Here is a 17,183-nt window from a genome sequence, read left to right on the forward strand (position 1 = left end):
GAGGCGTCCGCAGGCAGCGCTACAGCGATGGGCCTGGCTCAGAGGCATCCTTGCTCAGCAGCTCCTTTGTGGCGCCTCGTTGAGGTCTCCTCCTTGATGTGCCCTCATCAGGCGCCCGGAAGACACGAGCGCGGTCCGGATCGCCAGGATTCTTGAGATGCGGACCCGGAAGCTACCTCTCGTCGCCCGCGCGGCCTCTTCTATAATCTACTTTCTCCTCCCCCTCCTCCCTCCTACGGCGCGCGCGAGGGGGCAAATCGTTGCGCGGAAGGGCCGCGCGGGGCATTCTGGGCCGCGGCGGGCCTTGAGCGACGCCTCTTGGCTCGGGCCCGGAATGGCGGCGGCGGCGGCGGCACGGAGCCGGTGCTGGGCGGCGCTGGGCCGGGCGCGGGCCTCCTCCTCTTCCGCCTCCTTCTCCTGGGGCCTGCGGGCCCCGGCCTGGACGGCCCTCGGGGCGAGGCCGGAGCTGCTGCCCCCGCGGCGCTGCCTCTCCTCCCGGTGGGTCGCGCTCGGGAGGGCCGGGCCGGGGTCGCAGCCTGATCTAAAAGGCTTCGGGGCTCCTTCCGTCTGCGGGGCGCGGGGGACCCTGGAGGTCATCCAGCCGGACCACCCCCCATCCGTCGCGGAGCACGCATGTGGGGAGGGGCTAACCCGGGTCTGCAAGCTTCATATTGCGGGGAGCGCCGCCTGGGTCCCACCTTCCCCCCGCTGCGCGGAGGGACAATTTCGGGTGGGGGGTTGTTCCAAAGGAGGGGGGGTCTCCGAGCATCCCATCAAGAGTTGTCAGTAAATGTGTACAGGAAGTTCTCGACCTACGACCACAATGCAGCCCAGAGTTTTATGTTGCTAAATGAGACATTTATTAAATTGCCCCATTTTACAACTTTTATTGCCGCAGCTGCTAAGTGAATCACCACAGTGGTTAAATTAGTCACACGGTCATTAAGTGAATCCGGCTTCCCCATTGACTTTGCTGGTCAGAAGGTGGCAAAAGGGGATCATGTGATTCCCCCCCCAGGGACACTGCGACCGTCGTAAATACGAACACAAAATGCCAGGCATTTTGGCTTGCATGCCTGTGGGGAGGCTGCAACAGCTGCAAGTGTGAAAAATGGTCGCAACTTTTTTCAGTGCCGTCAAAACTTTGAACGGTCGCTAAACGAAAGGTAGGTTGGGGACTGCCTGTACATGGGGAGCCAGGGAGGGCCGGAGGCCAAGGCTCCAGCCAGCAAGCGGGAGAAGGTGAGGTCCGTTCCGGCCAGCCAGGTGACCTTGGCCCCAGGAAGTGGGCAAGGCCAAAGCTGCTGGCAAGAAAAGTGCAGCATGAGCATTTAAGCCCATCTGAAGCTTTCTGGACACCGTTTAAGTGGAGCCGGTGGGCCTGCCTGCCACAAGGTATCTGGTTGCAAGAGTTGCATTGCTGATCCCTGATTCATATCACAATCTCTTCAAAAGCTGTGGAAAATCCTTGAAGTTGCTCCTGTCCGGGGTTTGGCCGTGGCTGCTTTCTAAATGTTTTCTAAACTTGTGGCCGCTGGGACTGCAGCGGGCTTTGTGGTTAACCTTCAACCCGTCCTCCTCTTTTACTGCCTCTTTCGCCCTGATCTCCTGGATGTTCCACTGCCAGACGGAGCTTAAATGGTGGGGGCCGAAGGGTGAACCGGGCCTTGGAGGGCGCTTGGGATTCTGCTGCTGCTCCGGTCATGGAGCCCTGCCAGGAGAGCCTAACACCGCTCTTTCCTTTCCCCCAACCCTAGGAATCGTCCTGAGGGCAAAGTCTTGGAGACAGTGGGGGTCTTTGAAGTGCCAAAGCAACATGGCAAATACGAGACTGGGCAGGTGAGCGAGTCCTGTGGATGGAACAGCTTCACTCTGTCCATAATGGGGCATCGCCCTCCCTCCTGACGTTCCCTGGGCGGGTAATGAAACATCTGGAAGAAAACCACCCAGCTCAGAGAGCACCAAGGTCATCTTCCTCCTCCTCCTCCCTCCCTCCCTCCCTTATATGGTACCCTAAAGAAGATTCACCTTCTGACAGTTTGTATAACATGTTGAGAGCCAGTTTGGTTTAGACCAGGGGTAGGCAACCGTGGCTCTTTTATGACTGGTGGACTTCAACTCCCAGAATTTCTGAGCCAGCCACGCTGAGGGGAAGGGAGAGGTTTCCAAGCTGAGCCAAGCTGAATTCTGGGAGTTGAAGTCCACCAGTCATAAAAGAGCCAAGGTTGCCTACCCCTGGTCTAGTGGTTAAGAAGAAACCGGGAGACGGTGAGTTCTAGTCCTGCCTTAGACATGAAAGCTGGCAGAGTGGGTCAGTTCTTCTGTCTCTGAGCCCAACCCACCTCAAAGGGTGACTCTTATTGCAGGGAAAAGAGGAAGGAGCACTGGATAGGTTTGCCACCTTGAGTTATTTATAAAAATAATAAACGTAGGGTGTAAATAAATATAAATGCTTTGCCAAACATCCCTTGCTTGGTGGACTGGGGCGAGTAGACGTAGCTCCTGGCAATCAGGAAATCGGGAAGTTTCAAGGCTTGGACTGCTTAAAGCAATTAGATTTGGGAGGATTGTCTGGAAAGCGAAAGGGTTTAAGGGTGTTAACTTCCTTAGGCTGCTTTGAATTATGAGTTTCTGGTCCAGGGATGGGGAACTATGGCTCCTTCATGACTTGTGCACTTCAACTCCCAGAATTCCTGAGCCAGCATGGGGGAACTATGGCCCCTTCGTGTCTCGTGGACTTCAACTCCCAGAATTCCTGAGCCAGAATGAGGGAACTATGGCTCCCTTTGTGACTGGTGGACTTCAACTCCCAGAATTCCTGAGCCAGCATGGGAGAACTATGGCCCCTTTATGACTGGTGGACTTCAACTCCCAGAATTCCTGAGCCAGCATGGGGGAACTATGGCCCCTTTATGACTGGTGGACTTCAACTCCCAGAATTCCTGAGCCAGCATGGGGAAAACTTTGGCCCCCTTGATGACTTCTGGACTTCAACTCCCAGAATTCCTGAGCCAGCATGGGGGAACTATGGCCCCCTTGATGACTTCTGGACTTCAACTCCCAGAATTCCTGAGCCAGCATTCAGGCTCAGCATAAAAGAGCCGAAGTTCCCCAGCCCTGGTCTGGTCGCAAGCTGAAATTCTGATCTCCTGCATTGTGTAAAATTTTAGCTGATAGGAACAGAGTCCTGGATCTTCCTGTGCCTCCCGGCCCTGCAACAAACAGTGAGCGCCATTAAAGCCGGATGTCTCCTCAGCTTCAGGGAGACGTTTTCCTCCCCTGCGTTCTGCTTCTCTTGACCCCCGTCTCGCCTGTCTTGACCTTCTCTTGCAGTTGTTTCTCCACAGTATATTCGGATACCGGGGGATTGTCCTCTTTCCTTGGCAAGCCAGGTTGTACGACCGAGACGTCGCTTCTGCTGTGCCTGAAAAGTAAGCGCTCTCGCAGTTGTTTGGGGTTGCCGGTCACTGAGGTGGCAGAGGCGAGGGAGCACTTAGAACAGTGGTGGCGAACCCATGGCACGGGTGCCAGAGGCGGCACTCGGAGCCCTCTCTATGGGCGCACACACCGTCGCTCCAGCCCCGCCTCCTCCCACGGCCCCCTCCTCACCAGCAGCCCCCCCAGAGGAGAATTGCCCATATGAAGCAGCGCAGCCAAGGACATGGTAGCCGGGCAGTGGGGACAAGACTCCGCCCTTGCGCCTCATCTCACGCAGATGATGATGCTGCGGGGCATGCGCGGAGGGCATGGCCACCATGGCACTGCTGGGCTGCCTGGCTGATCTGTGGCAGGCCGTGGAGATGGTGGGTGGTCCAGCGGGCAGGGCAGAGCGGGGACAGGGGTGGGGGAGCAGTTTTGGGGCCCTGGGTCTCTAAAAGGTTCGCCATCACTGACTTAGAAGGCTCCACATCCCTCGTTGCGACAGGCAGGAAGGGCTTTCGAGGGACTTCACAGAGGGAGGCTGTGGAGATGAAGTGATTTTAAAAACGGAACCAACAAAAAAAAAACGACAAATATTTGATCTTGTATTGAGTCTGTCTTTGTGGGACACAATTTGTTTTTATTAGTTTTGTAAAATTGAGTCAGTGCCTCATTCCTGCAGGGACTTGCTGACTAAATTTTGCACAGGGCAGAAGCGGTGTGTGGGGGTGTGTGTGTCTTGCAGGGGACAGGAGGAGCAGCACCCGGGAGTGCTGTGTCCGGACCTGTTTGGGCAAATTCAGGCTATAAAATAACAGGAGTTGGAAGGTTCTCCTGCAGGCATAGCGAGAGGCGTCTGTGCCTCCTCTTTGATGGTGACATCTGGCTCAGCGTGAGGCACGACTCGGTGTGGGTGAAATGCACAGGGAGTCCTCTATTTACAACCATCAGTGACCGCTGGAAAAAGGGACTTACGACCACTTTTCACACTTACAAACGCTTGCAACGTCCCAATGGTCATATGATCAAAATTCAGACAGTTGCCAGCTGACTTGTACTTGTGACGGTTGCCGTGTCCCGGGGTCAGGTGATCCCCTTTTGCGACCTTTCGACGAGCAAAGCCAATGGGGGAAGAAGACAAATTTGCTTAGCAATCCTGCTACTCACTTTAGCAACTGCAATGATTCGCTTACCGACGGCAAGAAAGGTCGTAAAAGGGAACAACTTCACAACCATTATCTCATTTAGCGGCAGAAGTGTTGGACTGAGTTGTGGTCGTTAAGTCGAGGACTGGTTGCTGAAAGTCTGCTAAGGAGGCAGCTTTTTCAGCCCGGCCCGTCTCGTTGCAGGAGCGAGTCTGGAGCTGCACATGGATCCAAAGAAGTGAAAGGCAAGACACACACCTACTATCAGGTGCTGATCGATGCTCGCGACTGCCCACATATAGTAAGTGCTTCTGCTTCCTTCCCTTCCCTTCTTTCCTTTTCTTTCCTTCCTTTCTTTTTCCATCCATCCGTCTATCCTGGCATGGAGGATGATGGGAGTACGTAGCTGTTGCTGAGGATGAGCCCTCACCCTTACCTAGTTGGACATTCTGTGCTGCAGAGTTGTGGGGAGTCTCATCCCATCCCCCCGAAACTAGACTGCTGATGTAGAAGCATGAGTGGTCTCCCTCCCTTCTTCTCCCTGGCCCTGGAGTGGGCGAGTCCCACCTTCCGATGTTCTTGTTGACCTGCTAAACCTGAAGCCGATTGTCAGGAGTGCTGTTAATGAAACGCAGCTTCCCACATCAGCGACATCTCCTGCCTTCTCTCTTGCGGTTCTCAGAAAGCTTAAATGTATTTATTTTAAAATTTAGATCCCGCCTTGGTGTCTGCACAATATGCAAGGGGGATTACAGCAATCCACCTTGCAAGCTATAAATTACAGGCACAAAACAGGGCAGTTTAAATTTAAATTGCTAAAATCAAAGTTACTTCAACTAACAAATCCTTGCGGGCAAAGATGGAGGATGTCCCTCGTTTTTTATAAGCACCCTAAGGTGGGGCAATTAAATTCACGCCTTTGGAGGGCATTTCATTTATTTATTTTATTTATTTATTTATGAGACTTACCGCTTTAAGTGCAAGCACTCTCTAAGCGGTGTACACCAGTAAGCAATGTATAGATATATATTTACATTGCCCCCAACAATCTGGGTCCTCATTTTACCTACCCCGGAAGGATGGAAAGCTGAGTCAACCATGAGCCGGTGAGATTTGAACCGCTGACCTGCTGAACACAGTCAGCTAAAGTGGCCTGCAGTGCTGCACTCTAACTGCTGCGCCACCTCGGCTTTTTCGTCCATCTGGATCATAAAGACCAGGTGACCTTCTGGGACAGAGCTCTCCGGCCTTGTCCACTTTAAGACTCGTGGACTTCAACTCCCAGAATTCCCCAGCCAGCCATGTTCCAGGCACGGGGTAGGTGAGCTTTTGGCAGTGGAGAGTCGTTGGAAAGGAAGTGGAAATGAGCCAGCTCCTTCTGCAAATAGGGGTAGATAAAGACTTTGAAATGCTGAAATTAGAAGAGAAAAGCAGGGACTCTGAAACACCAGCTGAGACTTTTAAGAGCTCAGCAGTGGAAATGGACAATGAACTTTCTCCGGGTGAGAACATTCTGCAAGCAGCTGCCTCCCCCTCCCCACCCCCCACCCCCTGCAGTGGGCCTTAAGGAAAGCCTGCCCAACATTCCCTCCCAGTGTGAGAGGCCACTGCTGCTAATCCCACGGCAGCTCCCATCTGTGTCAGAGTGGGGTGGGGCATTGGGTACAGGGAGACCCCTTAGCCACACTCAAGAGTCCCAGCAACGGGTGGAGGCAGACGGTCCAGCTTTTGAAAGTCCAGCACAATGGCCACACAGTTGGAACCTGGCCGCACTGTCCCGTCAGTTTCCCGCAGGGTTACTCGGACCCGAGTCCCCCTGGGCCTGCCTGTCTCCGACTGCGGCTCCACCTCCCGCCCTTCCTGTTTCTCCTTCAGTCTCAGAGATCCCAAACAGAAGCCGTGACCTTTTTGGCCAACCACGATGACAGCCGAGCCCTCTATGCAATCCCAGGTAAGCCAAAGGGAGGGCGAGAAATTGGGAATGCTCAGCCCGAAGAGAAGGGGGCAGCGTCCTTTGGCGCCCTTGAAGGGAGGGGGCTCCGAGGGAGACCGGGTCCAGAGGGCCGGCTGTGCAATAGTGGCCATCAGACTTAACAGGAAGGCAGTTGCTGACCAAAAGATAGGAACCAATAAAGGAGAATCTTTGTAGCTCAGGGTTGAAATGAGGCCTCGCTCCTTGGTGCTCTCTGAGCTGGGTGGGTTTCCTTGCAGACGTTTCATGACCCAACTAGGGAACATCATCAGTGCTAGGAGGGAGGAGGAGGAGGAGGAGGAGGAAAGATGTAGAAGAAGGAGGAGGAGGAGGAGGAGGAGGAAAGAAGTAGAAGAAGAAGGAGGGGCAGGAGAGGAGGAAGACTGTGGGATCCTTGGTGCTCTCTGAGCTGGGTGGGTTTCCTTGCAGACATTTCATGACCCAACTAGAGAACATCATCAGTGCTAGAAGGAAGGAGGAACAAGGAGAGGAGGATAATGATTATGTCCTTGGTGTTCTCTGAGTTTGGTGGTTTTCTCGCAGATGTTTCATGACCCAACTAAGTATCATCAGCACTAGAAGGGAGGAGGACTGTGAAGTCCTTGGTGTTCTCTTGAGTTTGGTGGTTTTCTTGCAGATGTTTCATTACCCAAACTAGGCGACATCATCAGAGCTAGTGGTGCTAGCATCATCACTGGCTCTGATGATGTTACTTAGGCGGGTCATGAAACGTCTGCAAGAAAACATGAGAGAGAGGCAGGAAAGAGACGAGAGAGAGGGAGAAGAGGGGCAGGAAAGAGGGAGAGGGGGAGGAGGGGGGGGGAGAGAGAGTTGGGTTGTGACACACAGCCAGAATGGCGGCCTGGATTTGAGGTTAACACGTCCCGGTTCTCCGGTGCTGCCCTCCCCTACTTGGCTGCTTTGGAAGCCTGAAAACGGTTTCTCGGCCTGTGAAATGAGTCAGTGGGTTTTGTGGCTGAGCCCCACCTGCCCCTCCTCCGGGTTCCTTTCCAGGGCTGGACTACGTGAGCCACGAGGACATTCTGCCCTACACCTCCACAGACCAGGTGCCCATCCAGCACGAGCTCTTTGAGCGCTTCCTCATGTACGATCAGACAAAAGGTACTTCACACACACACACACACACACACACACACACACACAGCCCTTCGCCCCCCCTTCCCACTCCAGGAGCAGGGCTGGCCTTCGGGGGGAGGGCAGGATCTCTCCCCACCCACTCTTGGAATCCACAGGCCGAGAGGGATCTCTGAGCCCCCCCCCCCAGCACAGGAAGCCCTCGACTTGGGATCATAACAGAGTCCACGATCCCCATTGCTAAGCCAGGCCGTTGTTAAGTGAGTTGCACGACCTCTGTTGCCATGGCCGTTAAGCGAATCACGGCAGTCGTGAAGCGAGTAGCTGTTTAGTGACTCTGGCTTCCCCCATTGAGTCGGCTTGTCAGCAGGTCGCAAAAGGGGATCAAGTGACTCGGCAACCGTCATAAATCTGAATCAGCATCTGAATTTTGAGCACAGGGATGCTGCCATGGTCATAAGTGTGAAAAACGGCCGCAAGTCACTTTTTTCAGTGCTGTTGTAACTTTGGTCACTAAACAGCCAGTTGTAGGTCAAGGAACGGCCGGTCCCATCATCTCCCCTGACGCATTTTTCGCGCGTGGCCGGCCAGGTCGAGGCCCAGCGCTTCCCCCAGCCGGCCCACGGCGGTGGTGGGCCCCACAGGTTGTGGCGGTGAGGCTGTTGGTTTCCCCCCTCAGCTCACCCAGAGCCCAGGAGGGTCAGCGTGCTTCTTCCCTTGATTTTACCCTTGCGGGGGGTCCTCAGTCTACGACAGGTTGTGAGGGACCCCACAAAACGCACTTAAAGTCCCTGAATTCAGGGTTCCGATTGCCACGAGCCTCCCTTCACCCACAGTCGCATTATTGCACTTTGGGGGCTCAGCAGCTGGCCCACATCTAGGGTTGCTTGCAGCGCCCTGCCTTCACCTGACTCTTGATTTAGGAGATTTTTGCTGGAGAGCGGCATTTTTACGTTTGCTTTCTGACAAAACCGAAGAGAGGGTTTGCTTAACGGCCATAAAATTGGGCACGGTCACGTGATCACCGTCTGCACGGCTTGTGACGGCTGCTCAGTCACCTGGCCAGCCCGCAATTGGGGGTGGGGGGTTTCCGTGGGCCGGCCTTCTCTCCCCTGACCGTTTCCCCTTGGAACTTCCGTTCAGCTCCCCCCTTTGTGGCAAGGGACACGCTCTGCGCCTGGCAAGAGAAGAACCACCCGTGGCTGGAGCTCTCCGACGTGCACCGGGAGACCACCGAGAACATCCGGGTGACGGTCATCCCCTTCTACATGGGCATGCGGGTAGGTGCCGCCCCCCCCATGCCCCCCGCCTGGGAAGGGGGGGAGGACGAAGGCAGCGGTAGAGGACAACACCCAGGAGCAGAGCACAGTCCGGGGGGGGGGTTTAGTGGCCATTCAGAGTCTGATCACGTGACTACGCAGCGGTCGCAAGTGTGAAAAACGGTCACAAGGCACTGAGGAAAGTGACTTGTGACCTTTTTTCACACTTGCGACCGCTGCGTAGTCACGTGATCAAAATTCAGGTGCTGGGCAACTGGTTCACGTTTATGATGGTCGCAGTGTCCCAGGGGTGTTACGTGATCCCGTTTTACAACCTTCTGACCAGCAAAGTCAGTGGGGGGAACCAGAGTCACTGAACAACCATGTTAGCAGCTGCGGTGATTCCCTTTTGGCCCAACTGTGGCCAAAAATGAGGTGGGCAAAACTCACCAAATGTCTCACTTAGCGACAGAAATTTTGGACTCGACTGTGGTTGAAAGTGGAGGACTGGCTGTAAACGGAAAAATACTAGAATGTAAAGAGAAAAAGAAAGCAAGTTAATCGTAGAGTAACAAGTAAATGTTCAATAGTATTCCAACTCTTAACAGACTCATAGTCAGCTGCAAATGAGAGAGGGAGATAGAGAGATGAACAGGTGAAGATAGGTAGATAAGAAAGAAAGAAGAAAAAGAGAAAGGAAAGAGAAAAAGGAAGGAAGGCAGGAAAGGAAGGAATCAAAATACAGCTGGAAGGGATTTTGGAGGTCATCTAGTCCAGCCCCCCCCCTCAAGCAGGAGACTGTATACCATTTCAGACAAGTGGCTGTCCAGTCTTTTGTTAAAAATCTCTAGTGATGGAGCACCCACAACTTCTGGTGGCAAGCTGTCCCACTGGTTAACTGTCCTCGTTAGGAAGTTTCCCCTTAATTCCAGGTTGCTTCTCTCCTTGACTAGTTTCCATCCGTTGTTTCTCGTCCTGCCTTGTGGTGCAAGATAGATAATTAGATAAAAATAAGAATAGCCCGCTCTGGCTGGTTCTGTGCCCACCTGCTTGGCCCCGTGTCGGCCCTTTCAAGTTCTGATACAGGGACCGCACCTCACATGGGGCAGCACTGCCAGCTGGGCCAGATTGGGCAGGCTGGGGGCCAAGTTGGCATTCAGCCATGGGAAACGGCCTCTCTCTCTTCTCTTAACAGGAAGCGCAGAATTCTCACGTCTACTGGGTGAGTCTCCCTGTTTCTGTGGCTGGCTGGGGGGGGGGGCTGAGAGGGGCCTCCTTCTGCCCTTGGAAGGGTGAGGGGAGCCCCCGGCCCCTCTGATTTGGGGCCCGCTTTCTCTGCCTCCTGCCCAGTGGCGCTACTGCATCCGCCTGGAAAACCTCAACAACGAAGTTGTGCAGCTCCGTGAACGGCACTGGAGGATATTCAGCTTGTCCGGCACCCTGGAGACCGTCCGTGGCCGGGGAGTTGTGGGGCGAGTGAGTAAGGGGGAGGCGGTCGTGTCCCGGCAGAGGCTCGTCCCGGCAGTTGAACTCCACAAGCCTTAAAGCTGCACTTTGGGCCATTCTGAAGGCTCAGCGCAAAGAATTCTGCGCGGCCGGCCTGGCGGCCGATGTGAGCTCAGCCCACTTGCCCTTCGGGAGACCCACACGCCCGGCCGCAGCCCCGGGGAGGCCGTGACCGCCTTTTCTCCCCCCAGGAGCCCGTCTTGTCCAAAGAGCAGCCGGCCTTCCAGTACAGCAGCCACGTCTCCTTGCAGGCGTCCAGTGGGCACATGTGGTGAGCCTTGGGGGCGTGGGGGGCATCGGCTGGGGGAGCAGGGAAGGGAAGAGGGGTGTGTGTCTCGGGCTGGGAGAGCTCAGCTGCTGCCTGGTGCTCGGCCACCTCCTGTGTCAGGCCAGGAGGGACAGGTGGGAGCCCCGATGGACAGGTGGGGGAGGGCTAGGGTCCCTCGCCACCCGCAGCTGGTGTGGGACGGAGCACGGGGCCAGGTCCCCTGCCACACAGAAGGGGCCCCCTCGGGAACCCCGGCCCCTCCTCCAGCTTGTTCGTGGGACAGAGCGTCGCCTCGTTTTCTTAGTGGGCAAGAACAGGCAGTCCTCGTCTTAACAACCGTTCCGTTTAGTGACTGTTCAGAGATACAGCAGCACTGGAAAGAGTGACTTAGGACCATTTCCCCCACTTACGACCATTGGTCACGTGATCGAAATTCACATCTTGTCAACGGGGCTCACATTTATGACGGTCGCTGTATCCCAGGATCCCCTTTTGCAACCTTCTGGCCGAGCCGAGTCAGCCAGATTCACTTAACAACTCCAGTGATTCACTTAGCCTCAGTGGCAAGACTTAGCAACGGAAATGTTTGGCTCAGTTGTGGTCACACATCGGGGACTGCCTTTATGTCCGTCTCGTGGGGGCTCACCTGGACTTCTTTCCTTCCTTCCTTCCTTCTCAGGGGCACCTTCCGTTTTGAGCGGCCCGACGGCTCCCATTTTGACGTCCGGATCCCCCCCTTCTCCCTGGAAAGCAATAAGGATGAGAAGACGCCCCCTTCTGGCCTCCACTGGTAGAGCGGCCTTAGGAAGCCAGCCCTCCCCCCCCTTTTTCCCTCTGGACTGTTTCCCTCCCGGGAGCCCACTCCTCAAGGGCTGACACGAGTTCTAGGTTTGAAAGCGAGTGTCCCTCCCTCCCCGTCTCCATCTTGGACCGCGGCCGAAACGGGCCCGGCCGGACCCTGGGACGAGTGGGCTTTGGCCGTCTTTGCTTGGGGCACCTAGCACAAAGCTGCCTTGGGCGGAACCCGCAAAGCTCTCCGAAGGCGTGTGGACTCTTCCAGATGTGAGGTGGTGTGTTTGTTCACTAAATAAACCGGCCTCCCTGTTGCGGCTCCATCTTCCTTGTCACCTGTATGTCCATCGGTCCCATTCGGGGGGGAGGGGGGGCACCAGAAAGCGAGCCCAGGTCCTTCTGGGGTTTGAATGGCATCGTGCCCCACTCGGCCCTCTCCCTTCGCCAGGCCAGCTTGCGCCCAGCTGGTTAGCCACCTCCTCCCTGGCCTGGTTTCCTGAGCCTCCTGCCCTCCTCTGGAGCAGCTCTGAATTGTGGCCAGGGGGCTCTGGGGGCAGCTGCACAACCAGGAAGCGGACCTTTGGGAAGCAGCTGGAGGTCCAGGGATTTCCTCCAGCTACCCGGGGTCAGTGCACTGGGCAGAACAAAGTTCCCGGCACCAAATTGGGAGGAGGGCCCGTTTCCGAGACCCACAGAGTCTGCCCAGCCACGAAGTCCATTTCTCAACCCTCCAGGCTTCTAGGAAGCCTCCAGCGTGCCATGGAAAGAGCCCTGCACATGCAATAAAATGAGGACTTCTGAATCGTTTTGGCTTCCTTTGTCTTTTGAAAGAGGCAATGCGTGAGGCAGCACACAGAGAGCATGGCAAGCAGACGATTAAGTGCTGGGTTCACGAGAGACCTGGAGTGTGCAGTCCTTGGTACCCACTGAGTCCTTGCAGACGTTTCATGACCGGACTAGGTAACATCATCAGTGTCAGGATAGTGAATTTTTGCCTTGTCAGTGATTTAACAGCATGCAACTTAATCCAAGGACCACCAGGAAGACTCCCGCCAGCGCTGACACGGAAGCCACTAGCAGCCTTCCTGCCTTTTGCGGTGCGGGGACGCGGGATCCGCCGCCTCTTCCGAGCGGGCGCCTGGAGAAACCCCGCCCCGCCTTTCGGCTCGCCCCGCCCCGCTTCACCCGGCCAACAGCATCTGCGAGCGACGCACGTGGGCCAGTCCCACGCCGGGCCCCGCCCCTCCGCTCGCGGCTGACGCATGCGTCCTGAGGCTCCAGGGCCGGTTTGCCCGCGCTCGGCCACCGTCCGCCGTTTGTTTCCTTGGCTTCGGCGAGCCAAGATGGCGGCGGCGGGTTTGGAGCGAGTCCGCGTTTCGGCGGCGGAGCTCCGGCGGGGCATTCTGGCTACGGCGGAGGCGGCGGCGACGCACGAGAGGGGCGGCCCAGGTGAGGGTGCGGCGGACGGGCGGGTTAATTGGTTGGTTCGCGGCTGCGGCGCGAAGCAGGGCGGCCGGGGGGGCGTGGCGCTCTGTTGCCCCCCTCCTCCCTCTCTGCTGCCTGAACACCTGCGCGGGCCCGCGCCTGCGCGCTCTTTGCTCCTCTCCGTCTGGGCCGGACTACAGCTCCCACAATGCCTTGCCCGTCCGTTAAGGGGACCAGGGGCCTTCCGCCATGGGGGCCCTCCCGGAAGGCCCCGACCCCTTGCGAAGAAGGGCCGGGGAGGGCGGGGGAGTGCGGCCCGGCTGGCAGGGCGACTCGAGGCGCTGCTCTTCCCCGGGGTAGGCCTCGCCTGACTCGGAAGCGCCTGTCCGGCCGGGTCAGCTGGAGTGGCGGCGGCTGACCCTCCCCTCGGCCCCTCTGGGGGTCTCCTTTCGTGGTATGCCTAATTCTGGTTGCCCTGCCAGACCTTGGGCTCAGAGGGGCTGCTTGACTCCGGGGGGGGGTCCACCCGTGGCCGCTTTAAGACCTGTGGACGTCAACTCGCTGGCTGGGGAATTCTGGGAGTTGAAGTCCACAGGTCTTAAAGCGGCCATGGTAGACACCCCTCCTGCTCTAGCTTGTCTCTTGGTACATTTACTGTTGCTTTGTAATTTGTGGACAGACTTAAAGTTGAAATAATAAATATAAATGGGAGAATCCCAATGGAAGCATTTGGGATGGAGGGGGGGGGGCTGGCCCTCTGACCATGGAGAGCCTCCTCCCCCCCAACACCAATCCATCCACCAAGGTCTCTGCTAGCCTCAGTTTCTGATGTTTTGTCAATGGCTTTGAGGCTTGGTGGAGTTGTGCATTGTGCACTCCGTTCACATGCTCTGTCCTCTGTTTATTCCGGATTGACACTGCTTGTCTCCTAGTCATTGCCCCCCTTTTTCCACCCGATGCCCGTGCCCCACTTCCCCAATCTCCTCCCCTGGGCTTTACGGCATACGCTGAAGATGGCAGGCGTGACTCTTACTTTTTGGAGTCTGGCTGTGTTTCAATCCGGAGCTTAGGCTCTTCAAGAGAGTCTTTCTATTTTCCTGGCTTCTAAACTTTCCTGGAGGCTGAGTTGGCTTCCTCCTCCTCCTTGTTGACCTTTTTTTATCTCACAGAATATATTTCAGTGAAGCTCAGTCTTTGTGATCTCAGATCAATTCTTTGCCCTCTTGGCTTTCCCTGTGGGACTCTTCTGGTAGTTTCCCCCTTGCCTCTATGCAAAATGTGTGGTGCTCTTTCCTGTTGGTTCCGCCTAGTTGCATCTTGTGCTCCAGGTCTCGGTCATCCCTTCCGACGAAGCTCCCTCCGGCTGCTTTCAAGTTCATCTGTCTAGACTAGGGGCAGGCAACCTTGGCTCTTTTATGACTCGTGGACTGCAATTCCCAGAATTCCTGAACCAGCATAGGAATTCTGGGAATTGCAGTCCACGAGTCATAAAAGAACCAAGGTTGCCTACCCTGGCTCTAGAAATATCTAGACGTGTTTCTTGGTGATGGGCCGAGAATCCCGTTTGTGGCAGAGCCTCCCATTATTATCACCGTTTTGATCAGGTGGGCAACAGCTGCCAAAGGGAGGAATAATAATAATAATCTTCCAGTGTTTTCTGGTTTATTTACCACCGGGGCCTCCAAACTCGGCTACTTTTAAGACCTGTGGACTGCAATTCCCAGAATTCCTGAGCCAGCTCTGCCGGCTCAGGAATTCTGGGAGTTGGTCCACAAGTTTTAAAGTTGCCAAGGTTGGGCATCCCTGATTTACAAGATATGGTTGATGTAGCTGGTCATCTCACCCAATTGACTCTGGGTGACTACCGAGAATTAAAAACACCAAATCACCAAACCAGAACGATGGCTAATAATAAGCCCAGGTAGTGAAGGAGAAGCAGTAACCCTCCCTGCGGAAGCAAAAGCACCTTGACAGATTCAGGGGCTTGTCTGACCCTCTAGTCCAGAGGCCCCCAACCTTTGGGACACCAGGGGCCGCTGGTTCCGTGGAGAGAGGTTTTTCCACGGACAGGAGGGTGCGTGGTTTTGTGTGCTGCCAGCATCCCGCGGATGGGGCTTTGCTTGTTTGTGCTGACCGGTTGCTGGCATGCTGCGGCCCGGTACAAGTCCATGGGCTAGGGGTTGGGGACCCCCGGCCTGGGTCATCCTCCAGGGCAGAGAGGCCCAACTGGGCTGGCACTGAGCCTCTTCTGGGTCCTTTGAGTGAAGAATCCAGCGATCTCTGCCCTCCCCCATGCCAGTAAAAGGGGCTCTCTGGGAGAGCTCTCTCTCTCTCCCCCCAAGCACCTCGACTATTTTACAGGTAGTCCTCACCTTACGACAGTTTGCTTAGTGACCAAAGTTACAACGCTGCTGAAAAAAGTGACTTAGGACCGTCCTTCACACTTACAAGCTTTGCAGCATCCACACAGTCGGGGGATCAAAATGCGGACGTCTGGCCACTGGTTCGTATTTATGACGGTTGCAGCGTTCCACGGTCACGTGATCCCCTTTTGTGACCTTCTGATGGGGAAGCCAGGTTCACTTAGCAACCACGTTACTTATCAGCTGCAGTTATTTACTTAGCAACGGTGGCCAAAAAGGTGGTAAAGTGGGGCCAAACTCAGCCACTGTCTCACCAACAGAAAGTTTGGGCTTAATTGTAGTCATAAGTTGAGGACTTCCTGTACTTAATGGGGAGAGATCCACCCCCTGTGCAGCAGGCTGTTGTCTAGGACAGGGGTCCCCAACCTTGGCAACTTTAAGACCTGTGGACTTCAACTCCCAGAATTCCCCAGCCAGCATGTCTAGAAGCTAGTTCACCACCGGGTGCCTTTGCCAGCACTGTGCCACCCTCCCAGATGCCAGACTCGGGTGCCCCGGGTTTGCTGGGCCTCCAGCTCCAGGGGGCATCTTGGTTCGTCCTTGGCCAGCCTCTTCCAGGGTCCCTGGCTACTGGTTCTGCTCTTGCTTGCCACCCTGCCCCATCTTTCGTGGCATCCTGCTCTTCTCTGGCAGCTTCGGTGTCAGGCTTCCACTTCTCCTTTTTGCTCTTCATTATTCCATAACCCCTCCTTGGAATATGCCGCCTGCCCACCCCCTCAAACCGCTGAGCCTCTGCTTAAAGGGCCAGCTCTTCATTCCCCGCGAAGTAGAGCCCTGAAAGGGAATGGGGGGCTGTTGCCCTCCCATATTCACCTTCTCACACACTGGGGCCCACATGCATTATGGCTGCAGCCAGCTCATCCACCCTCTTCTCCAATCTTGGCCACTCTAAGACTTGTGAAGTTCAGCTCCCAGAATTCCCCAGCCAGCACAGCTAGTGGGCTTCAAAAAAGTTGGTCCACAAGTGATAAAGGGTCCATGGTTCCCCAGCTCTGCTATAGGTAGGTAATAGATAGTCTAGCACAGTGATGGCGAACCTTTTAGAGACCGAGGGCCCAAACTGCAACCCAAAACCCACTTATGTATAGTCGGGTGCCAGGTGGGCGTGGCCCATTGGGTGGGTGTGGCTACAGTAATAACAGCAGACAGGGTGGGACTAAAAAGTTCAATCAATCAATTCCAACTTTGCAAGATCTTTTTTTTCCCCACGAAAAGTTGAAATTGATTGAAGCTTTTTTTTGCACACGGTGGTGGAGGCCTAAAGCGAAAAGGTTTATAAAACCCAGGTGAAGGCCTAAGGTGACCACGTGTGCCTACAGAGAGGACTCTGAGTGCCACCTGTGGCACACATGCCATAAGTTCGCCACTACGGGTCTAGCACACATGTTAAGACTCCTGAAGGTGGAGCTTTGCAGTCTGTTGGTGGCTAGAAAGAGATGAGTAGGGGGGGGGGCGTAGCATGCCTGGGAGCCAGGCCAAGCCAGGGAGGCTGGGCAAGGGAGTCTTCCCCACACATGTTCCAAGAAGAAGAAGAATAGAATAGAGCTGCAAGGGACCTTGGAGGTCTTCTAGTCCAGCCCCCTGCTCAGTCAGGAGGATCTATAGTCTCTTTTTAAAAACCTCCAGTGATGGAGCACCCACGACTTCTGGTGGCAAGCTGTTCCACTGGTTAATTGTCCTCACTGTCAGGAGGTTTCTCCTTAATTCCAAGTTGCTTCTCTCCTTGATCAGTTTCCAACCATTGTTTCTCATCCTGCCCTCTGGAGAATAACGTGACCCCCACTTCTTTATGGCAGCCCAGATCCTGGAACACAGCTATCATGTCTCCCCTATTTCTTCTTTTCTTCAGACTAGCCAAACCCAAGTCCCGCAGCCATT

The 17,183-nt window shown here is 55.4% G+C and overlaps 2 protein-coding genes across 4 annotated transcripts in view; both read left to right on the forward strand.

Annotated features, from left to right (window-relative positions):
• The first annotated feature begins 5 nt into the window (after nucleotides 1-5).
• On the forward strand, nucleotides 6-11,780 carry POLDIP2 (DNA polymerase delta interacting protein 2). Its single transcript, XM_039368236.1, has 11 exons — nucleotides 6-498; nucleotides 1,758-1,839; nucleotides 3,334-3,431; nucleotides 4,770-4,866; nucleotides 6,441-6,516; nucleotides 7,552-7,659; nucleotides 8,776-8,912; nucleotides 10,087-10,113; nucleotides 10,242-10,367; nucleotides 10,589-10,668; nucleotides 11,345-11,780. The coding sequence occupies exons 1-11, from the start codon at nucleotides 158-160 to the stop codon at nucleotides 11,457-11,459; spliced, it is 1,287 nt and encodes a 428-aa protein (XP_039224170.1). The 5' UTR covers nucleotides 6-157; the 3' UTR covers nucleotides 11,460-11,780.
• Nucleotides 11,781-12,752: 972 nt separating this feature from the next.
• Nucleotides 12,753-17,183, forward strand: part of SMG6 (SMG6 nonsense mediated mRNA decay factor) — a 75,268-nt gene continuing 70,837 nt past the window's right edge. For 2 of the 3 annotated variants that reach the window (XM_039368231.1, XM_039368232.1), the window contains exon 1: nucleotides 12,753-12,906. In XM_039368231.1, the coding sequence (XP_039224165.1) occupies nucleotides 12,801-12,906 (106 nt within the window). In that variant the 5' untranslated portion in view covers nucleotides 12,753-12,800. The remainder of the gene's footprint in view (nucleotides 12,907-17,183) is intronic. The other variant, XM_039368233.1, reaches the window with a different exon arrangement.

The sequence above is a fragment of the Crotalus tigris genome, unplaced genomic scaffold (genome assembly GCF_016545835.1).
Source record: "Crotalus tigris isolate CLP2741 ecotype Arizona unplaced genomic scaffold, ASM1654583v1 scf7180000020724.653033, whole genome shotgun sequence".
Lineage (NCBI taxonomy): Eukaryota > Metazoa > Chordata > Lepidosauria > Squamata > Viperidae > Crotalus > Crotalus tigris.